The 19125-nt window shown below is 23.8% G+C and overlaps 7 protein-coding genes across 7 annotated transcripts; 3 read left to right on the top strand and 4 right to left on the bottom strand.

Annotated features, from left to right (window-relative positions):
* Positions 1-2444: 2444 nt before the first annotated feature.
* On the top strand, positions 2445-5257 carry DDB_G0277165 (BRSK subfamily protein kinase; the record flags this gene model as incomplete). The annotated part of the gene is made up of 4 exons (XM_637695.1): positions 2445-2692; positions 2798-3158; positions 3265-3489; positions 3590-5257. The coding sequence occupies 4 exons, from the start codon at positions 2445-2447 to the stop codon at positions 5255-5257; spliced, it is 2502 nt and encodes an 833-aa protein (XP_642787.1).
* A 492-nt stretch (positions 5258-5749) lies between these two features.
* DDB_G0277369 (NAP family protein) lies at positions 5750-6658 on the top strand (the record flags this gene model as incomplete). Its single annotated transcript, XM_637694.1, has 2 exons — positions 5750-5995; positions 6191-6658. 2 exons carry the CDS (start codon positions 5750-5752, stop codon positions 6656-6658), a joined length of 714 nt encoding a protein of 237 aa, XP_642786.1.
* Positions 6659-7150: 492 nt separating this feature from the next.
* DDB_G0277151 (hypothetical protein) lies at positions 7151-8721 on the top strand (the record flags this gene model as incomplete). The annotated part of the gene is made up of 2 exons (XM_637693.1): positions 7151-7579; positions 7696-8721. 2 exons carry the CDS (start codon positions 7151-7153, stop codon positions 8719-8721), a joined length of 1455 nt encoding a protein of 484 aa, XP_642785.1.
* An 80-nt stretch (positions 8722-8801) lies between these two features.
* Positions 8802-9287, bottom strand: DDB_G0277367 (hypothetical protein; the record flags this gene model as incomplete). The annotated part of the gene is made up of 1 exon (XM_637692.1): positions 8802-9287. One exon carries the CDS (start codon positions 9285-9287, stop codon positions 8802-8804), a length of 486 nt encoding a protein of 161 aa, XP_642784.1.
* Positions 9288-11860: 2573 nt separating this feature from the next.
* Positions 11861-15004, bottom strand: DDB_G0277365 (hypothetical protein; the record flags this gene model as incomplete). The annotated part of the gene is made up of 1 exon (XM_637691.2): positions 11861-15004. One exon carries the CDS (start codon positions 15002-15004, stop codon positions 11861-11863), a length of 3144 nt encoding a protein of 1047 aa, XP_642783.1.
* Positions 15005-15294: 290 nt separating this feature from the next.
* Positions 15295-16629, bottom strand: DDB_G0277363 (hypothetical protein; the record flags this gene model as incomplete). Its single annotated transcript, XM_637690.1, has 1 exon — positions 15295-16629. The coding sequence occupies one exon, from the start codon at positions 16627-16629 to the stop codon at positions 15295-15297; it is 1335 nt and encodes a 444-aa protein (XP_642782.1).
* Positions 16630-17761: 1132 nt separating this feature from the next.
* DDB_G0277281 (hypothetical protein) lies at positions 17762-19096 on the bottom strand (the record flags this gene model as incomplete). Its single annotated transcript, XM_637689.1, has 1 exon — positions 17762-19096. The coding sequence occupies one exon, from the start codon at positions 19094-19096 to the stop codon at positions 17762-17764; it is 1335 nt and encodes a 444-aa protein (XP_642781.1).
* Positions 19097-19125: the final 29 nt, after the last annotated feature.

The following is a 19125-nucleotide window of genomic DNA, read 5'->3' as shown; positions in this document are numbered from 1 at the left end:
AAAAAAAAAAAAAAAATAAAAATAAATGAGTAAGAAAAAAAAAATTAAAAAAACTTAAAAGATTCAATCTATTTTACTATCACATATTTATAAATCCAACCAACTGAAAATCGCATTTGATCAATGAATCACACTACCACTGAGATTTTAAAAAAAAAAAAAAAAAAAAAAAGTTTTAATCTAAAGTGTGTGTGGTGTGGGAGTGTATTAGTGAGAAAAACTATTTTTAACGTGCCCCCCTCATTTTAATTTAAATTTGATTTACAATTTGATTTATAATAATAAAAAAAAAAACAAATTGAAAAAAAAATGATGAATGGCTGCCTCCTTTTTATTAGAAAACACAATATTAATAAAAAAAAAAAAATTTAAAAATTTTAAAAAAAACATTATATTATGATAAATTTAACATCACGAGATTTACATAAACTAAAAATAAAATTATGTGATTTATTATGTCTTTGATTAAAAATTTTAAAAAAAAAAAAAAAAAAAAAAAAAATTTTTAATAATATTAAAAACAAAACCACTGCCACTCCTACCCTAAAACACAGGGTTATTAATAAAAAAAAAAAAAAAACACAAAACAAAAATAAAATAAATCAAAATAAAAAATTATAATTATAAAAAAAAAAAAATAGTAACATAAAAAAAAAAAAAAAAAAAAAAAAAAATCGATCATTTGGTTAAAATTATTTTAAATAACTTTAATTTTTTTTATTTCAATTAAAATTTTCTTTTAATAAATATTATTACTATTATTAATATCATTTAATTTTTTTTTTTTTAATAAAAAACCAAAAATTAAAATATAAATATTTATATATCTAAATCTTTGAATAAAAAAAAAAAAAAAAAAATAAAAATTAAAAAAACCAAAAATATAAAAATAAAATTAAATAGTTTTAAAAAAAAAAAAAAAAAGGTATTTAAAACAAATGAAAATAATTTTATGGAAAATAAATAACGACTTTTATTTAAGTTTTCCACTCTGATAATACACTTAGTGATGTTGTTGCTATTGAATTTTTTATTTATTTTTTTTTATTTGTTGTTTAAACACATTCACTATAATATCGACTTTCATTTAAACCATATTATAATAAAAAAGAAAAGATAATATTACAAACTCACAACAAATAATATTCTTTATTTTTTTTTTTTATTTTTGTTTTTTGTAACCACCACAACCACCTCATGATAAAAAAAAAAAAAAAAAAAAAAAAAAAAAAATAATAATAATTTAAAATCGTTGTGTTAAAACAATTGTTGTTTTTCATCTCAATAAATCGGTTTTAATCAAACCCCACACAATCACCAATAATTGAATGCATTTGATTTTTTTTTTTTTTTTTTTTTTTTTTTTTTTTTTTTTTTTTTTTTTTTTTTTTTTTTTCTTTCTTTCTTTCTTTCTTTTGTTTTATTTGAATTTTTTTTTTTTTTTTTCTTTTCTTTAATATTTTCAACTCTTTTTTTTTTTTTTTTTTTTAGAAAAGAAACCATTAATCCAAAAGTTTTAAAAGTAAAAACCTTAATTTTTTATTATTTATTTAACAGGTTAATTGAAAATATTTAGATATATATTTCCAAGAAAAAAAAAGAAAAAAAAGAAATGGTTAGCTTTAAAAAAAAAAAAAAAAAAAAAACTGTTTAACATCAGAGTATTACTCTTTAATCAGACAGTTAACTCTATTTTTGGAGTATTGTTTATTTTAAAATTTTTTTTCTTTTTTTATTTTTTTCGAATAATAATCGGATCTGAAAAAAAAAAAAAAAAAAATAACTAAAAAAAAAATAATAATAATATCTTAAGTTTTTTTTATTTTATTTTATTTTATTTTTTTTTTTTTAAAATAAAAATAAAAATAAAAAAAAAATAGAAACAAAATATCTCTTTTGTTTTGTCCCAATAAAAAAAAAGAAAAAAAAAAAAAAAAAAAAACGAAAATAGTAAAAAGTATATACCCCAATCAAATGTAAACGGTGCAGAAGAAAAAAAATTTTTTTAAAAAAAAAAAAAAAGTGATTAAAAAATCTTTTTTTTTTTTTTTTTTTTTTACGTTTTTCGCCATCAACATTACACAAAAAAAAAAAAAAAAAAAAAAAAAAAGATTGTGGCAATAGCTATTGTTTTTTTTTTCACTATATTTTTTATCGATTCAAACATTTTATTTTCAAAAAAGAAAGAAACAACAGCGTTTTTTTTTTTTTTTTTTCTTTTTTTTTTTTTTTTTAATAATTTATCCGTATCACTAAAATTGTACCAACAATAACAAAAACAAAACAAAAAACCGAATTTTTGTAAATTAATCAATCAGTTTTTTTTTTTTTTTTTTTTAATCAAAAAATAAAAAAAATAAAAATAATAAAAATAATAAAAATAATAAAAATAATAAAAATAATAATAAAAAATAAAAATAATTTAGAATTTAATAAAAAAAACAATGGAAATACACAGTGTTGGTCCCTTTATTATTGGTAAAACCTTGGGTCAAGGTACAACTGGTAAAGTTAAACTTGGTTTCCATAAAGATACTGGTTTCAAAGTTGGAATTAAAATTATCAATAAAGAATTATTAATTAATAAACCATCAATGCGTAGAAAGATTGAAAGGGAAATTGTTTTAATGAAACTTATTGATCATCCAAATGCAATGAAAATGTATGAAGTTTATGAAACTTCAAAATATTTGTAAGTAAAAAATAAAATTAAAAATAAACAAATAAATAAATAAATTTTTTGATCAAATCAAATAATTAATTAATTATTATTTTTTTTTTAATTTTTTTTTTTAAGATTTTTAATTTTAGAATATGTTGAAGGTGGTGAATTATTTGATTATTTAGTTGAAAAAGGTGGTTTAGAAAGTGGTGAAGCATTATTTTTCTTTCAACAAATTATCATTGGTTTAGAGTATTGTCATAGTAGAAATATTTGTCATAGAGATTTAAAACCAGAGAATTTATTATTAAGTGGTGATAAAAGAATTAAAATCGCAGATTTTGGTATGGGTTCAATTGTTCGTAAAGATATGTTATTACATACAAGTTGTGGATCACCACATTACGCCAGTCCTGAAGTGGTATCTGGTATTGATTATGATGGTCAAAAAGCTGATGTTTGGAGTTGTGGTGTTATTTTATATGCTCTCTTAACTGTAAGTAAATTTTAAAATATATATATACATATAAAAAATATAATTCTAATTTTTCCTTTTTTTTTTTTTTTTTTTTTTTTTTTTTTTTTTTTTCTAAAATATTTAGGGTAAATTACCATTTGACGATGAAAATATCAGAAGATTATTAAATAAAGTAAAGAATGGTGCATTCTCAATGCCACCATATATTCATAAAGATGCACAAGATTTGTTAACTAAAATGTTAACAGTTGATCCAAGTAAAAGAATTTCAATTAAAGAAATTAAAGAACATCCTTGGTTTGTTTCAAATTTCAATCAATTTCAAAAAGCAACTCCAGTTGAAGAAATTGTATGTAAAAATTTTAATTATTAAATTATTATTATTATTTTTAAATTACAAAATTTTAATTTTAATTTTTTTTTTTTTATTACTATTACTTTTATTTTAGAATGCCGAACCATTAGTTGATTATTCACAAATCGATGAAGATATATTCAGAAGTTTAATGGCACTTGGTGTTGGTACAATTGATGAAGTTAAACAACAATTAGTTTCTAATCAAAAATCAGCAACACTTATTTATTATAGATTATTAGAAGAAAGAAAGAAATTTGATAGTGATGTAAATAAATATGGTTATAAACCAAAAGAAACTAGAAGAAACAGTTTATCTGATATGTCTTTAAAGAAAATATTTAGCGGTTCAAATAATAATAATAACAACAACAACAACAACAACAACAACAACAACAACAACAACAACAACAACAACAACAACAACAACAACAACAACAACAACAACAACATCAACATAAATAACAACAATAATAATAATAATAATAATAATAATAATAATAATAATAATAATAATAATAATAATAATAATAATAATAATAATAATAATAATAATAGCGCAGTTGGTAAATCAAATGATTCATCATCACAACAACCACCACATATTCAACAACCACATAGTCAACAAATTCCATCAAACTCAACATCACAAGAATCAATGCAAATTAGTCCAAGTAATAGTGCAAATAATATGGCAATTCAACAACCAATTATAAATAATAATAATAATAATAATAATAATAATAATAATATAAATAACAATATAAATAATAATATAAATAATAATATAAATAATAATTCAAATAATGTTAATAGACCAACATCAGAAGGATTACTTAAACAAGCATTACAACAACATCATCAACAACAACAACAACAATTTAATGGTAATAATAATAACAATACAATGAATGTTCAACCATTAACAATGTCAGCATCATCATCATCATCATCATCATCGACAACACCAAGTTTATCACCAAATTCATCAACAACATCAAGTACATCAACCTCACCACAATTATCAGCAATTAAACCAGACCATTATCAAAGAAGAGGTTCAATGACTGCTAGTACAAATCCAGCAACATCACCAACCATGTCACATAGAGGTAAAACTTCATCACCAATTGAAATAACATCAAAGGTTAGAAAATTAAAAATTTCAGAATCTCAAAGTAATACACCAAATTCACCAATAATTGGTAGTAGTCCAAAGAAATCTTGGTTCTCTTATTTCTTTTCAAAAAATAGTAGTAGTAATAATTTAAATGCTGCTAATGGTAGTGCACCTTCTTCACCATCTCTTCAATCAAATGGTGTTGGACAACTACAAACTACTCAAGCAAACTATGTAATTGAAAGTAAAATCGATGTCAATTTAATTTATGTAAATTTAGAAAAAATAATTAAAAAGTATGGATTTGAATTAAAATATCAACAACAACAACAACAACAAAATATCAAACATTGTATAGTTAGATCACATCATATAAATTCTGATGGTACTCCACAATTTGAATGTGAGATTGAAATTAAACCATCAACATTTATAAATCCAGTTTCACCATCAAAACAACACCATCATCATCACCATCAACAACAACAACCACAACAACAACAAATGCCACCTCTTAATTTGAATGGTGGACAAAATATTAATCATGATCAAGGTTTTAGAGTATCAATTATTCATAAATCAGGTTCACAACATAAGTTTAATAATTTCACAAGCTCATTGGAACAAATTTTAACCATCTAAAAAAAAAAAAAAAAACCAAAAACCATCATATATATTTATGGGTATTCCAATGAACAAAATACAAATCCTTAAACTTTCACCAAATGTATAATAATATATATATTTCTCTCTCTCAACTCCCCTCTATAAATAGAGTTTAAAAAAAAATATCAATATATGATAATAATATTAAACAAAAATAATTAAAAAAAATTTGGAAAACTGGAAAAAAAAAAAAAAAAAAAAAAAAAAAAAAAAAATACATTCAAAAAATAAATAAATAAAATACACATATTCGAATTTATATTGCTATTACTTTCTTTTCTTTTTTTTATTTTTTTTTATTTATTTTTATTTATTTTTAATTTTCTATTTCGTTTTTTTTTTTTTTTTTTCGATTTTTTTTTTTTTTTTTTTTTTTTTTTTTTCTAATTTTTTATTTTTTTTTTTTTTTTTTTTTTATTTTTATTTTTTTTTCATTGGTTATTGTTAATATAAATTTCAAAATAAAAAATGTCAAAACATCAAAAAAAAGAAGTTGAGGTAGAATTTGAAAAGGATGATCCAAAAGCAGTATATTTAGAATTATTTGATAAAGATACTGAATTAAAATCATTATCAGATGAAATTGAAAAATTAACAGGTGAAAAGGATTTAGAATTAATGAAATGTGATAAAGATATTTATAAATCAGCTGAACCATTATATAGAGAAAGAAGAGCATTACTTTTAGAAATCCCAGATTTTTGGGCCACTATTGTAAGTTAATTTTAAAATTTTTTTTTTTTTTTTTTTTTTTTTCACAATCTTTTGAGAAATTAATTAAAAATTGTTTAGAAAAAAAAAAAAAAAAAAAAAAAAATTTTTTTATTTAAATTAATATATTTATAAATACTAATAATTCAATAATAAATAAAATGTTTTTTTTATTTTATTTTTTTTTTTTAAAAAAAGTTTACAAATTTATTTTTAAAATTAGGATTTGTTGATGAATTAACAATGTGTGTTGATGATTTCTTTGTTGAAGATACAGAAACAGAATTTCGTTTATTTATTGATTTTAGAGAAAATGATATAATTTCAAATAAACAAGTTATTATTACAGTTACAACACCAACTACATCTGAAGAATTATCACAAGAAGTTAAAATCTCTACAACTCCAATTGAATTAAAACAAAATAAAACTGAAACTGAAAAGAAAAATAAAGATTCAAAAAAATCAACAGATGATGAAGATGAAGATGAAGATGATGATGAAATTTCAGGTTTTTTAAAATTCTTATTAAATCCAACTAAAGATATTGCAACCTTTATAGTTGGTTCAGTTTGGAGTAATCCAATTGATTCTTTCTGTAATGATGATGATGAAGATTATGATGGTTTAATTGCTTCTGATTCTGAAGGTGAAGAAGATAAATAAAATAAAAACAAATAAAATAAAAACAAATAAAATATAAAAACAAATAAAATATAAAAACAAAAATAAAACCTATTATTAAAATTATTATTATAATTTTTAAAATCTTGATAAATTAGATTTTTGAAAAGTAAATATTAATGTGCACGCACACACACCACACTCACATTATTGGATTTATATCTCATTAAAAAAAAAAAAAATAAAATAAAAAAAAAAAAAAAAAATAAATAATATATTTTAATAAAAAATCTTTTATATTTTGTTTTGCTTGGTTTTGTTTTTTTAAATTTTTTATTTTTTTTTTGTTGATTTTTTTTTTTTTTTTTTTTTTTTTTCATTTTTTACATATATAAAACTATTTATTTATAAAAAAAAAACAAACGAACGAACGAAAAAATAAAAAAAAAAAAAAAAAGATATTAATTTTAGTTTTAGTTAATAATAATAATAATAATAATAATAATAATAATAATAATAATAATAATAATAAATATGGAAACTATATTATATGATACACAAACATTTTGCCCAATTTGTACAATTATAAATAGAAAAGGGTTGATATTAAAACCAGCGATAGTAGTATCAAGAGATGATGATAAAGTTTATTTAAAATGTTGTTGTGAACAAAATCATAGTAAACAATTTGAAACACTTTATTGTTCATCATTAAAATTTTTTAAAAGAATTTTATCATTTGATCCTGTAATTGGTAATAGGTTTAATAATAGTTCCATTAAAGATATAGAAAGTATGGGTAAATATAATGATGGTAATAATCAAATTAAAGTTTCAAAGAATCCAACCATCTCAAATTTTGTTTTAGAATTTTCAATATTTCAAAATTCAACATTTCTATCAGATGATGAAATTAAATTTAATATTCAACAATTTCAAACTTTTTATCCAAAAAATAAAAAGGTAAAAATTAATAATAATTAATAATTAATGATAATGGTGTAGTGCACAAAAATTAATATAATATTAATAATAATAATAATAATAATAATAATAATAATAATAATAATAAATTATAGTTTGTTTTAAAAGTTATAGCAAGAGGTAGTAATAATATAAATGGTATAAATGATAAAGTTAAATATATATCAAGTTTATTAAAAGGTTATCCAATATTGTTAGAGGTTACATTAGAGAGATTAAATGAAATTGGTAAATTAAGTAATTCTTGTTTATTAGGTACAAAAGTTTATCCAGCTGTAAAATATTATTTAAAACAAGGTGATGAATTAATATTCATTAAAGAAATTAATCAATTGTTAAATGTATTAAGAGAATATTCAGATATGCAATGTGTTGTAACCGTTGCATTGGAAAGAAAATTTGCAAATTTAACAGATGTTTTAAAATTATTAAGAAAAAGTAATGATGTAATTAGATTTATAATTTTATCATTAGAAAGACCACCAAAACAATTAGTTGAAACTTTAACAATTTTTAATAATAATATTAATAATAATAATAATAATAATAATAATGAAGAAAATGAAAATTTAATTTGTAATATAAATGACCCATTTGAATTAATTAAAGAAATTGAAAAATCAACAGATGGTAGTATTAATGGTGATGATTTTTATCCATTAAATGTTGGTCAAGCATTAGAACCAATGTTAAATATGATGGGATATGGATTATATAGTATTAAGCCATCATCATATTGTTCATTTGCAACATGTTTAGTTAATACACAATCAATTGAATCTAGACCAATTAATAGATTATTAAATATTGGTAAACTTTATTATGATCTATTACCATTGTTACCAGAGTTAGAAGAGAAAATCGGGTTTTTCAATGGTTTAAAATTAAAATCAATATTAAAATCTTGTAATATTCCTGGTGTTCAATTACCAAATCTATTCGATTACCTCACTGATCGTTCAAAATCTGAAATCACTCGTAAAATCATTGATCAAACTCAAATTTTAATAATACATAATAATATGGATTTAGCTTCTTTAGATTTAAAAAGAAGATGTAATTGTTCCGTTGAAACTAAAATAAAAGATGGTTTCATTTCATCTTGTACTGGTTGTATTTAAATCAATAATAAATAATAATAATAAAATTAAAAATTAAATAATTATTTTTTTATTTGTTTTTTTTTTTGTTTTTTTTTTTTTTAATATCCATTATGTTTTGGTTTAACTAATTCTCTAACTTCAGAAGTAATTGTAATATCAAGATTATAATTTGGATAAACTGTATTTAAGATTGATTTTAGGATTTCAATTGGTGGATCACCATAACCATAACTTGTTCCAAAAGTTTTAATTGATTTATTATTTTGATCAATTGTCATGATTCCTCCACCTAAACATTCTGGTGATCTCCATTTCTTTTTATGTAATTCTTTGGTGTTTTCTACATACCATTGTTTTTGACCACTATGATAGGCTTCTGTATCTGTTGATGCTAAAACATATCTTTTCTCTAAATATTTTAATGGTTTACCTTCACTATCGGTTGTTACATAAGGTGTAAGTTCTAATATTACATATTTTTCATCACCAATATGATCAATTACACATTCATATGTTTGATTTTCAATTTTATTATCTTGATAAACTTTTTTATTTATAAATAATTCTTTATTAATTACTGTCATTTTATTTTATTTTTTTTTTATTTTTAACTTGAATTAAAAATAAAAATTTTAAGTAAAATTAAAATTAAAATTAAAAATAAAAAAAAAAAAAAAAAAATTGAAAAATGGAATTTTTTAATTTATTTTTTCAAAAAATAAGATAATAACAAAATATTTGTATAATTTGAATTTTTTTTATTTAATAATAGAATTGAAAGGAAATAGTTTTTTTATATTATACAATAATAATAAAAAAAATATGTATTTTATTAAACCTTTTTTTTGTTTTTTTTTTGTTTTTTTGGTTTCTAATTTTTTAATTATAAATATCATTTATATCATTTATATATAAATATCATTTATATCATTTATATATAAATGATATTTATATAAAATAGTCATTTTTTAATTATTAATGATATCATCTTCTTTCAAAATGCCAAAGTGCATAGATAAATCTTTCCTTTCTCTGACATTTGATTAGTATTGATTCATTTAATTACTTTAAAAATTATATTTATATGATGATCAACCTTTCTTTATGATATAGTGCATAGATAAATCTTTCCTTTCTCTATCATATGATTGGTATTGATTCATATATTATCTGGATTATAATTAAAAGAAAAACATTTTTATTTAATTTGTTTTTTATTTATTTATTATTTTATTTGTTTATTTTATTTACTTATTTAGTTTTTTTAATAACTTTAACTTTTTTTTAATTTATTTTAAACAATCAATCAACTTTTATCTTAACCTTTTTAATTGTTAGAGGTTAGATTAATTTTCTATTTTTTATATTTTTATTTTTTACATTTGTTTTAATGATTATTTCATTTTATTTTTTTCAAAAAAGTTTATTCTTTTTATAACTTGATAATTTTTCAATTTTTTAAATTATTTGAAAATTAAAAAAAGGGATATGTACTTTTTTAAGACAAATCCAATAGCCAAAAAGGAAATTGCCAAATCTGAAAATATTCCAAATAAGAAAATGGTAAAAGGGGAATTATTTAAAATGGTAGTATTTTAATATGATCTTAATAAAAAGCCCAAAAACTTTTTTATATTTAAAAAAAAAAAAAAAAAAAAAAAAAAAAAAAAAAAGAAAAAAAAAAGCTTAAAAAAGTTTGTAACAATAATTAAAAAAATCACAAATAAAAAGAATTTTTTTTTTTTTTTTTATTTATTTAATTTTTTTTTAAAGAGAGTGTTTAGGGACGTGATTTATTGTATAAGGTTTGATACTGTGAGGAGGGGAGAGTTCCAGTGTTAACTAAATCTTTCAAGCTGATGGAGATGATGTTTGGGATTTTTCTAAATCCTCTCTACTATTTGTTATTAGGCCTTCAGAAAATACATCGCATAAATAGTAAAAATAAGATAAAAATAAAGTTGTGATCAAATAAATCTTATTATATTAAATACAATTAGAAGAGGTAAGTATATTTTATGTATGAATAAATTATTCTGAAAGAAAAAGGGCCTGACTACGTGATGAATTTGAATCTTTGTAATAATCGAGAATAATTAAGGGACATAAATTAATTTATAAAGTTTTTATCCCTGGTAAAATACAAATATGGAAATAGTCTGTAACTGAAAAGACGTTAACAAATACAATATTCTTACTTTATTCTCAGAAATTTTACCAACGGTTTCTTTAGTAAAATTAATTTTAGTATAAATAGTAAAATAAAATAAAAATATTTCGTTGTTGTTTTATTCCAAATTGTGCACAAACAAAACTTATAAATAAAACTTTATTACATATAATATTATATAGAGATATAATATTATTTATAATTTATTATTAATTATTTATGTGTGTTCAAGGGTCACACAAGTATACAAAATATTATAAGTATTTCATAGATTTTTTTATTTTTGAATTGGATAACGCAATTATTTGTTGCTTCTCCTTGAGATGCTAGATCTCATTAAAATGTTAAATTTCATATAATTTTTTTGTTTTTTTTTTGGATAACGTAATTATTGGTTGTTTCTCCTTGAGATGCTAGATCTCATTTTATTTATAGTTTTTTACAATTTAAATTTCATACAATTTTTTTTTTTTTTTTTTTTTTTTTTTTTTGAATTGGATAACGCAATTATTATTTGCTTCTCCTTGAGATGTTAGATCTCATTTTATTTTATTTTTTTTTTTTTTTTTACAGGGTCTCTAAAAGAGGGGTTAGTTTACTTTTTTTTTTTTTTTTTTTTTTTTGTTTCGAATTTTGAATTGTATTATTACTTTTGATTAAAACATCTTTTTTGTCCAAACTTTTTTCTAAATCTTTTTTTATTTTATCGTCTGGTTCGTGATTGATGTTTATGACGTATTTGAATTGTTTTTTTTTTAATTGAGTTTTATCCACAATTTCGCTTATTTTTTGTAGGCATTTGTGTTGCTTAATATTTGTGGTGTTGTTTGTGATTTTCATTTTATTTTCTTTCTATTTTTTATATTTTTCTTTAAAAAGTTAAAAATCTGGAAATTTTCTGATTAACTTGGGTTCCCAGGTTTTTTTTTTTTTTTTTTTTTTTTTTTTTTTTTTTTTTTTTTTTTTTTTTTTTTTTTTTTTTTTTATTTATTTATAGAAAGTACTGAGTGAATTATTGTATTTTTTGAGATGTTTAGGAAGTTCTATTGCGTGAAGAGGTGAGTTCCATTGTCTGCTAAATTGTAATAGCTTTAGCGAGATTAGTGAGTCTAATTTATTTTGTTCTTCTGGCCGTTGTTTTGATTTGATTCTTAATGTTTTGTTTATAACCGCTTGTGTCCTGTCCCATGCAGCTCTTTGTGTTTTAATTAGTTCACGTATGACTTGTTGTCTGTGAATTATTATTTCTTTTTCATCGTGAATGAGTTTATTTCTTTTGTGCCAGATTTTATCGAATATAATAGCTATTAAATTGGCTACTAGTGCAATTTGTAGATGGTTTAAAATCTTCACATTCCAGGTGTGAGTGGTGTGTCCAGACTTAGTTAGGGTGTAGTTGAAGATTTCTTGTGTGTTTTTGATGTGGGCTTTGCAGTTGAAGAATATATGTTCTGAGGTCTCATCTTCCCCACACTGTTGGCATGGCATGTTGTATATTTTTGGTAGTGCTTTCAGTGTGTATCTCCATAATAGATCTCTACCTTTCATGTTTATTATTTTTTTGATTTCTTTAAATGGAAGGTGTTTGCTATTAATTTTGGTCATTATTTCTTTTTGGCCAGGAGTTGGTATGAATTTGTTGTGTTCAGGAGATTGAGTTGTCATCATATCTTCGTATATTTTTTTTAATTTTGGGAGGTGTTCGTAGTGTGTTTGTTTATTTTGTGGAGTTTTTAATTGGGTCCATGCTTGCTTGCATTGCCAGTGTAGTTGTAGTTGATTTTGTTTTGTTGTTGTTTTGTTGTTGTTGTTGTTTTTGAGTTCCTCTTCCCACAGTTTTATATATGAACTAGGAGTGTTACTTACTCTTTGGTGGAGGTATCTTTCGAATAACCATGCTTTCTGTGCTAGTTCTCTTGTCTTCAGGTTCCATAAGTTTAGGCCACCATTGATATAGTTGTTTTGTCTTCTTTGTAGTGAAAGAGAGTTTTTAGATTTTGTGTTGAAAACGAATTTTACGATGTTATTTTCAATACTATTGTGTTGTGGTGTGGTGTTGATGTAAGTGTGGAACGTTAACTGAGATAGTGCATATGTTTTTGCCATTATGAGTCTGCCCATATAGGTTGATGAAGTTGAGTTCCATGTTACTAGTTTAGCTCTGATGTTGTCTGAGATTGTATTGATTTTGGATTTGATACCCTTATTGTTGAAGTCAAAGCCGAGGTACCTTTCGTTTGATTTTATGACGGTGTATAGCGTTCTGGTGTTCCATTTGAAAGTGATACACGAGCATTTGGTTTGGTTTATTTTTGCGCTGGTTGCTTGGCAAAACTTCTTGATCCATTCATTCATGAGGAAATGGTCCATAAAGTTGTATGCTATTGTTGCTGTATCATCGGCGAACTGTAGTATTTTAATGGTTTCTTTGGTTACACCATTGATGCAGCGGTCATTTATTATAGTAGTTGCCATGCATTCAACCACTAATGCGAAGATAGTGGGAGAGATAGGATCACCTTGTTTGGTTCCTCTTTTTGATGTAAAGCTTTTAGATAATGAGTTATTGATGTACACTGATGTTTCTGATTCATTGAGTAAGTTCATTATTGTGAGGACCATTTTGAGTGGTAGTTTTAGATGTGCAAGAGTACGTAGAATGGCGTTATGTGAGATTGAATCGAATGCTTTTTCAAAATCATAAAATGTTATGATTGGTTCCATATCCTCTTTTGTGTTAATCTCTCGTTTTATTATTTCTATTGTTGAGTTTAAGGTGATGATGTTATCGTGCAGTAGTCTTCTTGGTACGAATCCAGTTTGGAATGGTGAGATTATTTTGTTTAAGAACTTCAGGATCCTATTGTTGATTATTTTCGAATAGATTTTGTAATCGACATTTAGAAGTGTTATTGGTCTATAATTATCCAGGTTGTTTGGGTCTCCTTTGTTTTTATATATAGTAATCAATATCCCTTGTTTGAAGTCCTTTGGGATTGTTGTGTTCCAGAAGTGATTGTATAGTTTTGATATTATTGGTAGAATTTCATTAATGTGGTTTTTGTAAAATGTTGGAAGGAGTCCATCTTTACCAGGTGCTTTTCCTTCTTGTATTTTTTCAATGCCTAGTCTGATTTCATATCCTTCTATTGGTTGATTAATTTCGTCCAATATCTTTTGATCAATCCTTTTATTGAATGTTTTTAGGAGTTCGTGGTGAGTGTCTTCGTTGCATTCTCTCTTCTGGTACAGGTTCTCGTAATATCTTCTTGCTACTTCGAGGATATCCTCGTTTTTTGTTACCAAACAATTGTTGCTTGGATCTAGAATTTGAGGGATTTCATTTGTCTTTCTTTGGACTTTTAACCTTCTGGTTAAGTATTTTGATGGTGTTTCTTTGTTGTTGATGTGGGTGTTGGTTTGGTTTGCTTGTTTTATTCTTACTTGTTCCTTTAGAATATTGTTGATCTCTTCTTTAAGGAAGATTGCTCTTGAATCTTTGGCTGTTTCGAGTTTTTCTGCGAGTTCTTTTAGTTTGTTTTTGGTTTTATTGCTTTCTCTAATTTCTATATTAATTGACAGTTTCTTTATTTCATCTTTTAGTTTCAACCATTGTTCGCAAATGTTTAATTTGTACCATTTGCTGGTGTTCTCTTCGAATTTTTTATTGTAGTATTTAATTGTTTTATTAATTTTGAGGCTGGTTGAATTCATTTTGAGAGTTTCTAGGTTTTGTCTCCATAGTCTTTCTCCTTTCTTTTGTTGCTCGTATTCTGGTATTTTTAATTCAATGATTACCATGTTGTGATCAGATTTTAATTTGATTTCCTTAGTAGTAACTATTGGGTTTAGATGGAGTATCTTCTTTGAGACAAAGACCCTATCGATGGTTGATTTGTTTCTTGGAAATGTGATTCCATTCTTAATTTCTGTAAATTCGAATTCGTCGAAGATTGTTTTAATATATTTGTTAAGGTTATTATCCACTGAACAGTCTACATTGAAGTCTCCAGTTATAATATCGCTGTGTAGTATTTCTTCTGTGAGATTTTCCTTATACCATTCATGTCTTTCGTTTGACTTTGCTGGGGCATAAATGGTTGTGCATTTGATCTGTGTTTTTGCAATCATCCATTCGGAAGATATAATTCTTTCGTTTATTGTTTTTGTTGTTGTTTTTATTTGGGTGTTGATGATGATTTGTGACACCCCTTGTCCTGTTTTATCAATTGGTGCGTGGTGTGTTATTTTGTTTTTATATTGTTGATTTATTGAGTAAATTTTATTTGTTTTTATATTTGTTTCAGTTAGAAGTGCTGCGTCCAGCTTGTTGTTGTCTAATACGGTGTTTATTATGCTGGCAGATTGGATGGTGTTGGATCCTTGGACGTTCCAAACACCTATTCTTATTGTGTTTTTCTTTATAGTTTTATTTGGGGTAGATTTTTATCTACCTTTTGAAGTTTCTGGTTTATTTTGTCTTCTAACTGATCTTTACTTTGTTCGTTGTGTTGTTGGTCTTGTGTGTTTGTGGGGTTTTTTGATTTACTGATTTGTTTTAGAATTTCCTTGTTGAAGTTGTCTATATCTTCATCCATTTTTGTTTTTATGCTTTTTTGTCCATATTCACCCAATTTTGGTTTGACTGGTGTTTTGTTGGTCCTGTTTGTTTTGTCTTGTTGTTTGTTTTTTGGTGTGTTTAACAATTTACTTGGTGAATCGATAATTTTCGATGGTGTACCATAGGTTGGGCTGAAACTCATGATATGTTTTATTGGAGAGGAGAAGAACCATTGATTTGAAGGGATTGAAAGTGGGAATTCTATTTTTCTTATTGCATCAGTGTTTGGGCTGGTGAAGTCGAAGATATCATTTACCTCTCTAAGTTTTTCTTCCGTTGTTAGTCTCTTTGTTTCGCCGTGTTGTTTTATTGGTGTATTGTATGGAGATGGTGGTTCAATAGGTTTTTCTGATTTTGTTTTAATTTCTTGATTGTTTATCGATTGGGTATTGATCTCATTCTCTATTCTTGTTAGTTCATCTACGTTTTCTAGTGATGCATCTATTACCTTTTGAGCTGTATCATCTAGGGCCATAAATGTTTTATCATTAGATGAGGAGGTGATTGGTGGGATAATGATTGTTCTTTTTCCTTGTTTTGGTATTTGTTCTGATGTAGATTGTGGTTGTTGTTCATCTGATTGTTTTTTATTTTTGTTTTCTTCTTGATTTTCTGGTAATGAGGTTTGATCTCTCCATCCTTTGTTGGAGTGACCAATTAATGTTAGATTGTCTAGTTCAATGATAGTGTCATATTCTTCTACGACTCTTTTCACTGTTTTGATAATTAGAGTTTCGCCTTTAATTTCAGATTTAATTAGTTTACATCCTTCATTTTCTATTACCCATTCTATTTCTGTGAGTGATTTATACCAATCGAAATCCGTATACATATTTTTTGGTCTTAGAGTGGTTATAAATTGTCCTTTTAATTCTGCATCGAACATATTTACAAAATAGATTACTGTACTAATACTGTCTGTGAGAATTTTGAATGTATTATTACTTTTGATTAAAACATCTTTTTTGTCCAAACTTTTTTCTAAATCTTTTTTTATTTTATCGTCTGGTTCGTGATTGATGTTTATGACGTATTTGAATTGTTTTTTTTTTAATTGAGTTTTATCCACAATTTCGCTTATTTTTTGTAGGCATTTGTGTTGCTTAATATTTGTGGTGTTGTTTGTGATTTTCATTTTATTTTCTTTCTATTTTTTATATTTTTCTTTAAAAAGTTAAAAATCTGGAAATTTTCTGATTAACTTGGGTTCCCAGGTTTTTTTTTTTTTTTTTTTTTTTTTTTTTTTTTTTTTTTTTTTTTTTTTTTTTTTTTTTTAAGTCTTTTTTATATGAAAAATGAAATAATCAAAAAAAGAGATTGTTGTTGTTGTTTGTTTTTTTTCGATCTGATTATTTTTTGCTTTTTTTTGAAAATTTTGCTACGCAAAATTCTCAAAACGAAACAAATAATAAATTACAATAAAGTAAAAAGATGGCTTTTTAAGATAGTTTATTTATTTATTTATTTGTTTTTTAAGTCTTTTTTATATGAAAAATGAAATAATCAAAAAAAGAGATTGTTGTTGTTGTTTGTTTTTTTTCGATCTGATTATTTTTTGCTTTTTTTTGAAAATTTAAATTTCATACAATTTTTTTTTTTTGAATTGGATAACGCAATTATTATTTGCTTCTCCTTGAGATGCTAGATCTCATTTTATTTTTTTTTTTTTTTTACAGGGTCTTTTTGATTAAAACATCTTTTTTGTCCAAACTTTTTTCTAAATCTTTTTTTATTTTATCGTCTGGTTCGTGATTGATGTTTATGACGTATTTGAATTGTTTTTTTTTTTTTAATTGAGTTTTATCCACAATTTCGCTTATTTTTTGTAGGCATTTGTGTTGCTTAATATTTGTGGTGTTGTTTGTGATTTTCATTTTATTTTCTTTCTATCTTTTTTATTTTTCTGATTAACTTGGGTTTTTTTTTTTTTTTTTTTTTTTTTTTTTTTTTTTTTTTTTTTTTTTTTTTTATTTATAGAAAGTACTGAGTGAATTATTGTATTTTTTGAGATGTTTAGGAAGTTCTATTGCGGGTGTTGATGATGATTTGTGACACCCCTTGTCCTGTTTTATCAATTGGTGCGTGGTGTGTTATTTTGTTTTTATATTGTTGATTTATTGAGTAAATTTTATTTGTTTTTATATTTGTTTCAGTTAGAAGTGCTGCGTCCAGCTTGTTGTTGTCTAAAACGGTGTTTATTATGCTGGCAGATTGGATGGTGTTGGATCCTTGGACGTTCCAAACACCTATTCTTATTGTGTTTTTCTTTATAGTTTTATTTGGGGTAGATTTTTATCTACCTTTTGAAGTTTCTGGTTTATTTTGTCTTCTAACTGATCTTTACTTTGTTCATTGTGTTGTTGGTCTTGTGTGTTTGTGGGGTTTTTTGATTTATTGATTTGTTTTAGAATTTCCTTGTTGAAGTTGTCTATATCTTCATCCATTTTTGTTTTTATGCTTTTTTGTCCATATTCACCCAATTTTGGTTTGACTGGTGTTTTGTTGGTCTTGTTTGTTTTGTCTTGTTGTTTCTTTTTTGGTGTGTTTAACAATTTACTTGGTGAATCGATAATTTTCGATGGTGTACCATAGGTTGGGCTGAAACTCATGATATGTTTTATTGGAGAGGAGAAGAACCATTGATTTGAAGGGATTGAAAGTGGGAATTCTATTTTTCTTATTGCATCAGTGTTTGGGCTGGTGAAGTCGAAGATATCATTTGCTTCTCTAAGTTTTTCTTCCGTTGTTAGTCCCTTTGTTTCGCCGTGTTGTTTTATTGGTGTATTGTATGGAGATGGTGGTTCGATAGGTTTTTCTGATTTTGTTTTAATTTCTTGATTGTTTATCGATTGTGTATTGATCTCATTCTCTATTCTTGTTAGTTCATCTACGTTTTCTAGTGATGCTTCTATTACCTTTTGAGCTGTATCATCTAGGGCCATAAATGTTTTATCATTAGATGAGGATGTGATTGGTGGGATAATGATTGTTCTTTTTCCTTGTTTTGGTATTTGTTCTGATGTAGATTGTGGTTGTTGTTCATCTGATTGTTTTTTATTTTTGTTTTCTTCTTGATTTTCTGGTAATGAGGTTTGATCTCTCCATCCTTTGTTGGAGTGTCCAATTAATGTTAGATTGTCTAGTTCAATGATAGTGTCAAATTCTTCTACGACTCTTTTCACTGTTTTGATAATTAGAGTTTCGCCTTTAATTTCTGATTTAATTAGTTTACATCCTTCATTTTCTATTACCCATTCTATTTCTGTGAGTGATTTATACCAATCAAAATCTGTATACATATTTTTTGGTCTTATAGTGGTTATAAATTGTCCTTTTAATTCTGCATCAAACATATTTACAAAATAGATTACTGTACTAATACTGTCTGTGAGAATTTTGAATGTATTATTACTTTTGATTAAAACATCTTTTTTGTCCAAACTTTTTTCTAAATCTTTTTTTATTTTATCGTCTGGTTCGTGATTGATGTTTATGACGTATTTGAATTGTTTTTTTTTTAATTGAGTTTTATCCACAATTTCGCTTATTTTTTGTAGGCATTTGTGTTGCTTAATATTTGTGGTGTTGTTTGTGATTTTCATTTTATTTTCTTTCTATCTTTTTTATTTTT

Source organism: Dictyostelium discoideum (assembly GCF_000004695.1).
Source record: "Dictyostelium discoideum AX4 chromosome 2 chromosome, whole genome shotgun sequence".
Lineage (NCBI taxonomy): Eukaryota > Evosea > Eumycetozoa > Dictyosteliales > Dictyosteliaceae > Dictyostelium > Dictyostelium discoideum.
This window is presented reverse-complemented; position numbering and strand designations above follow the sequence as displayed.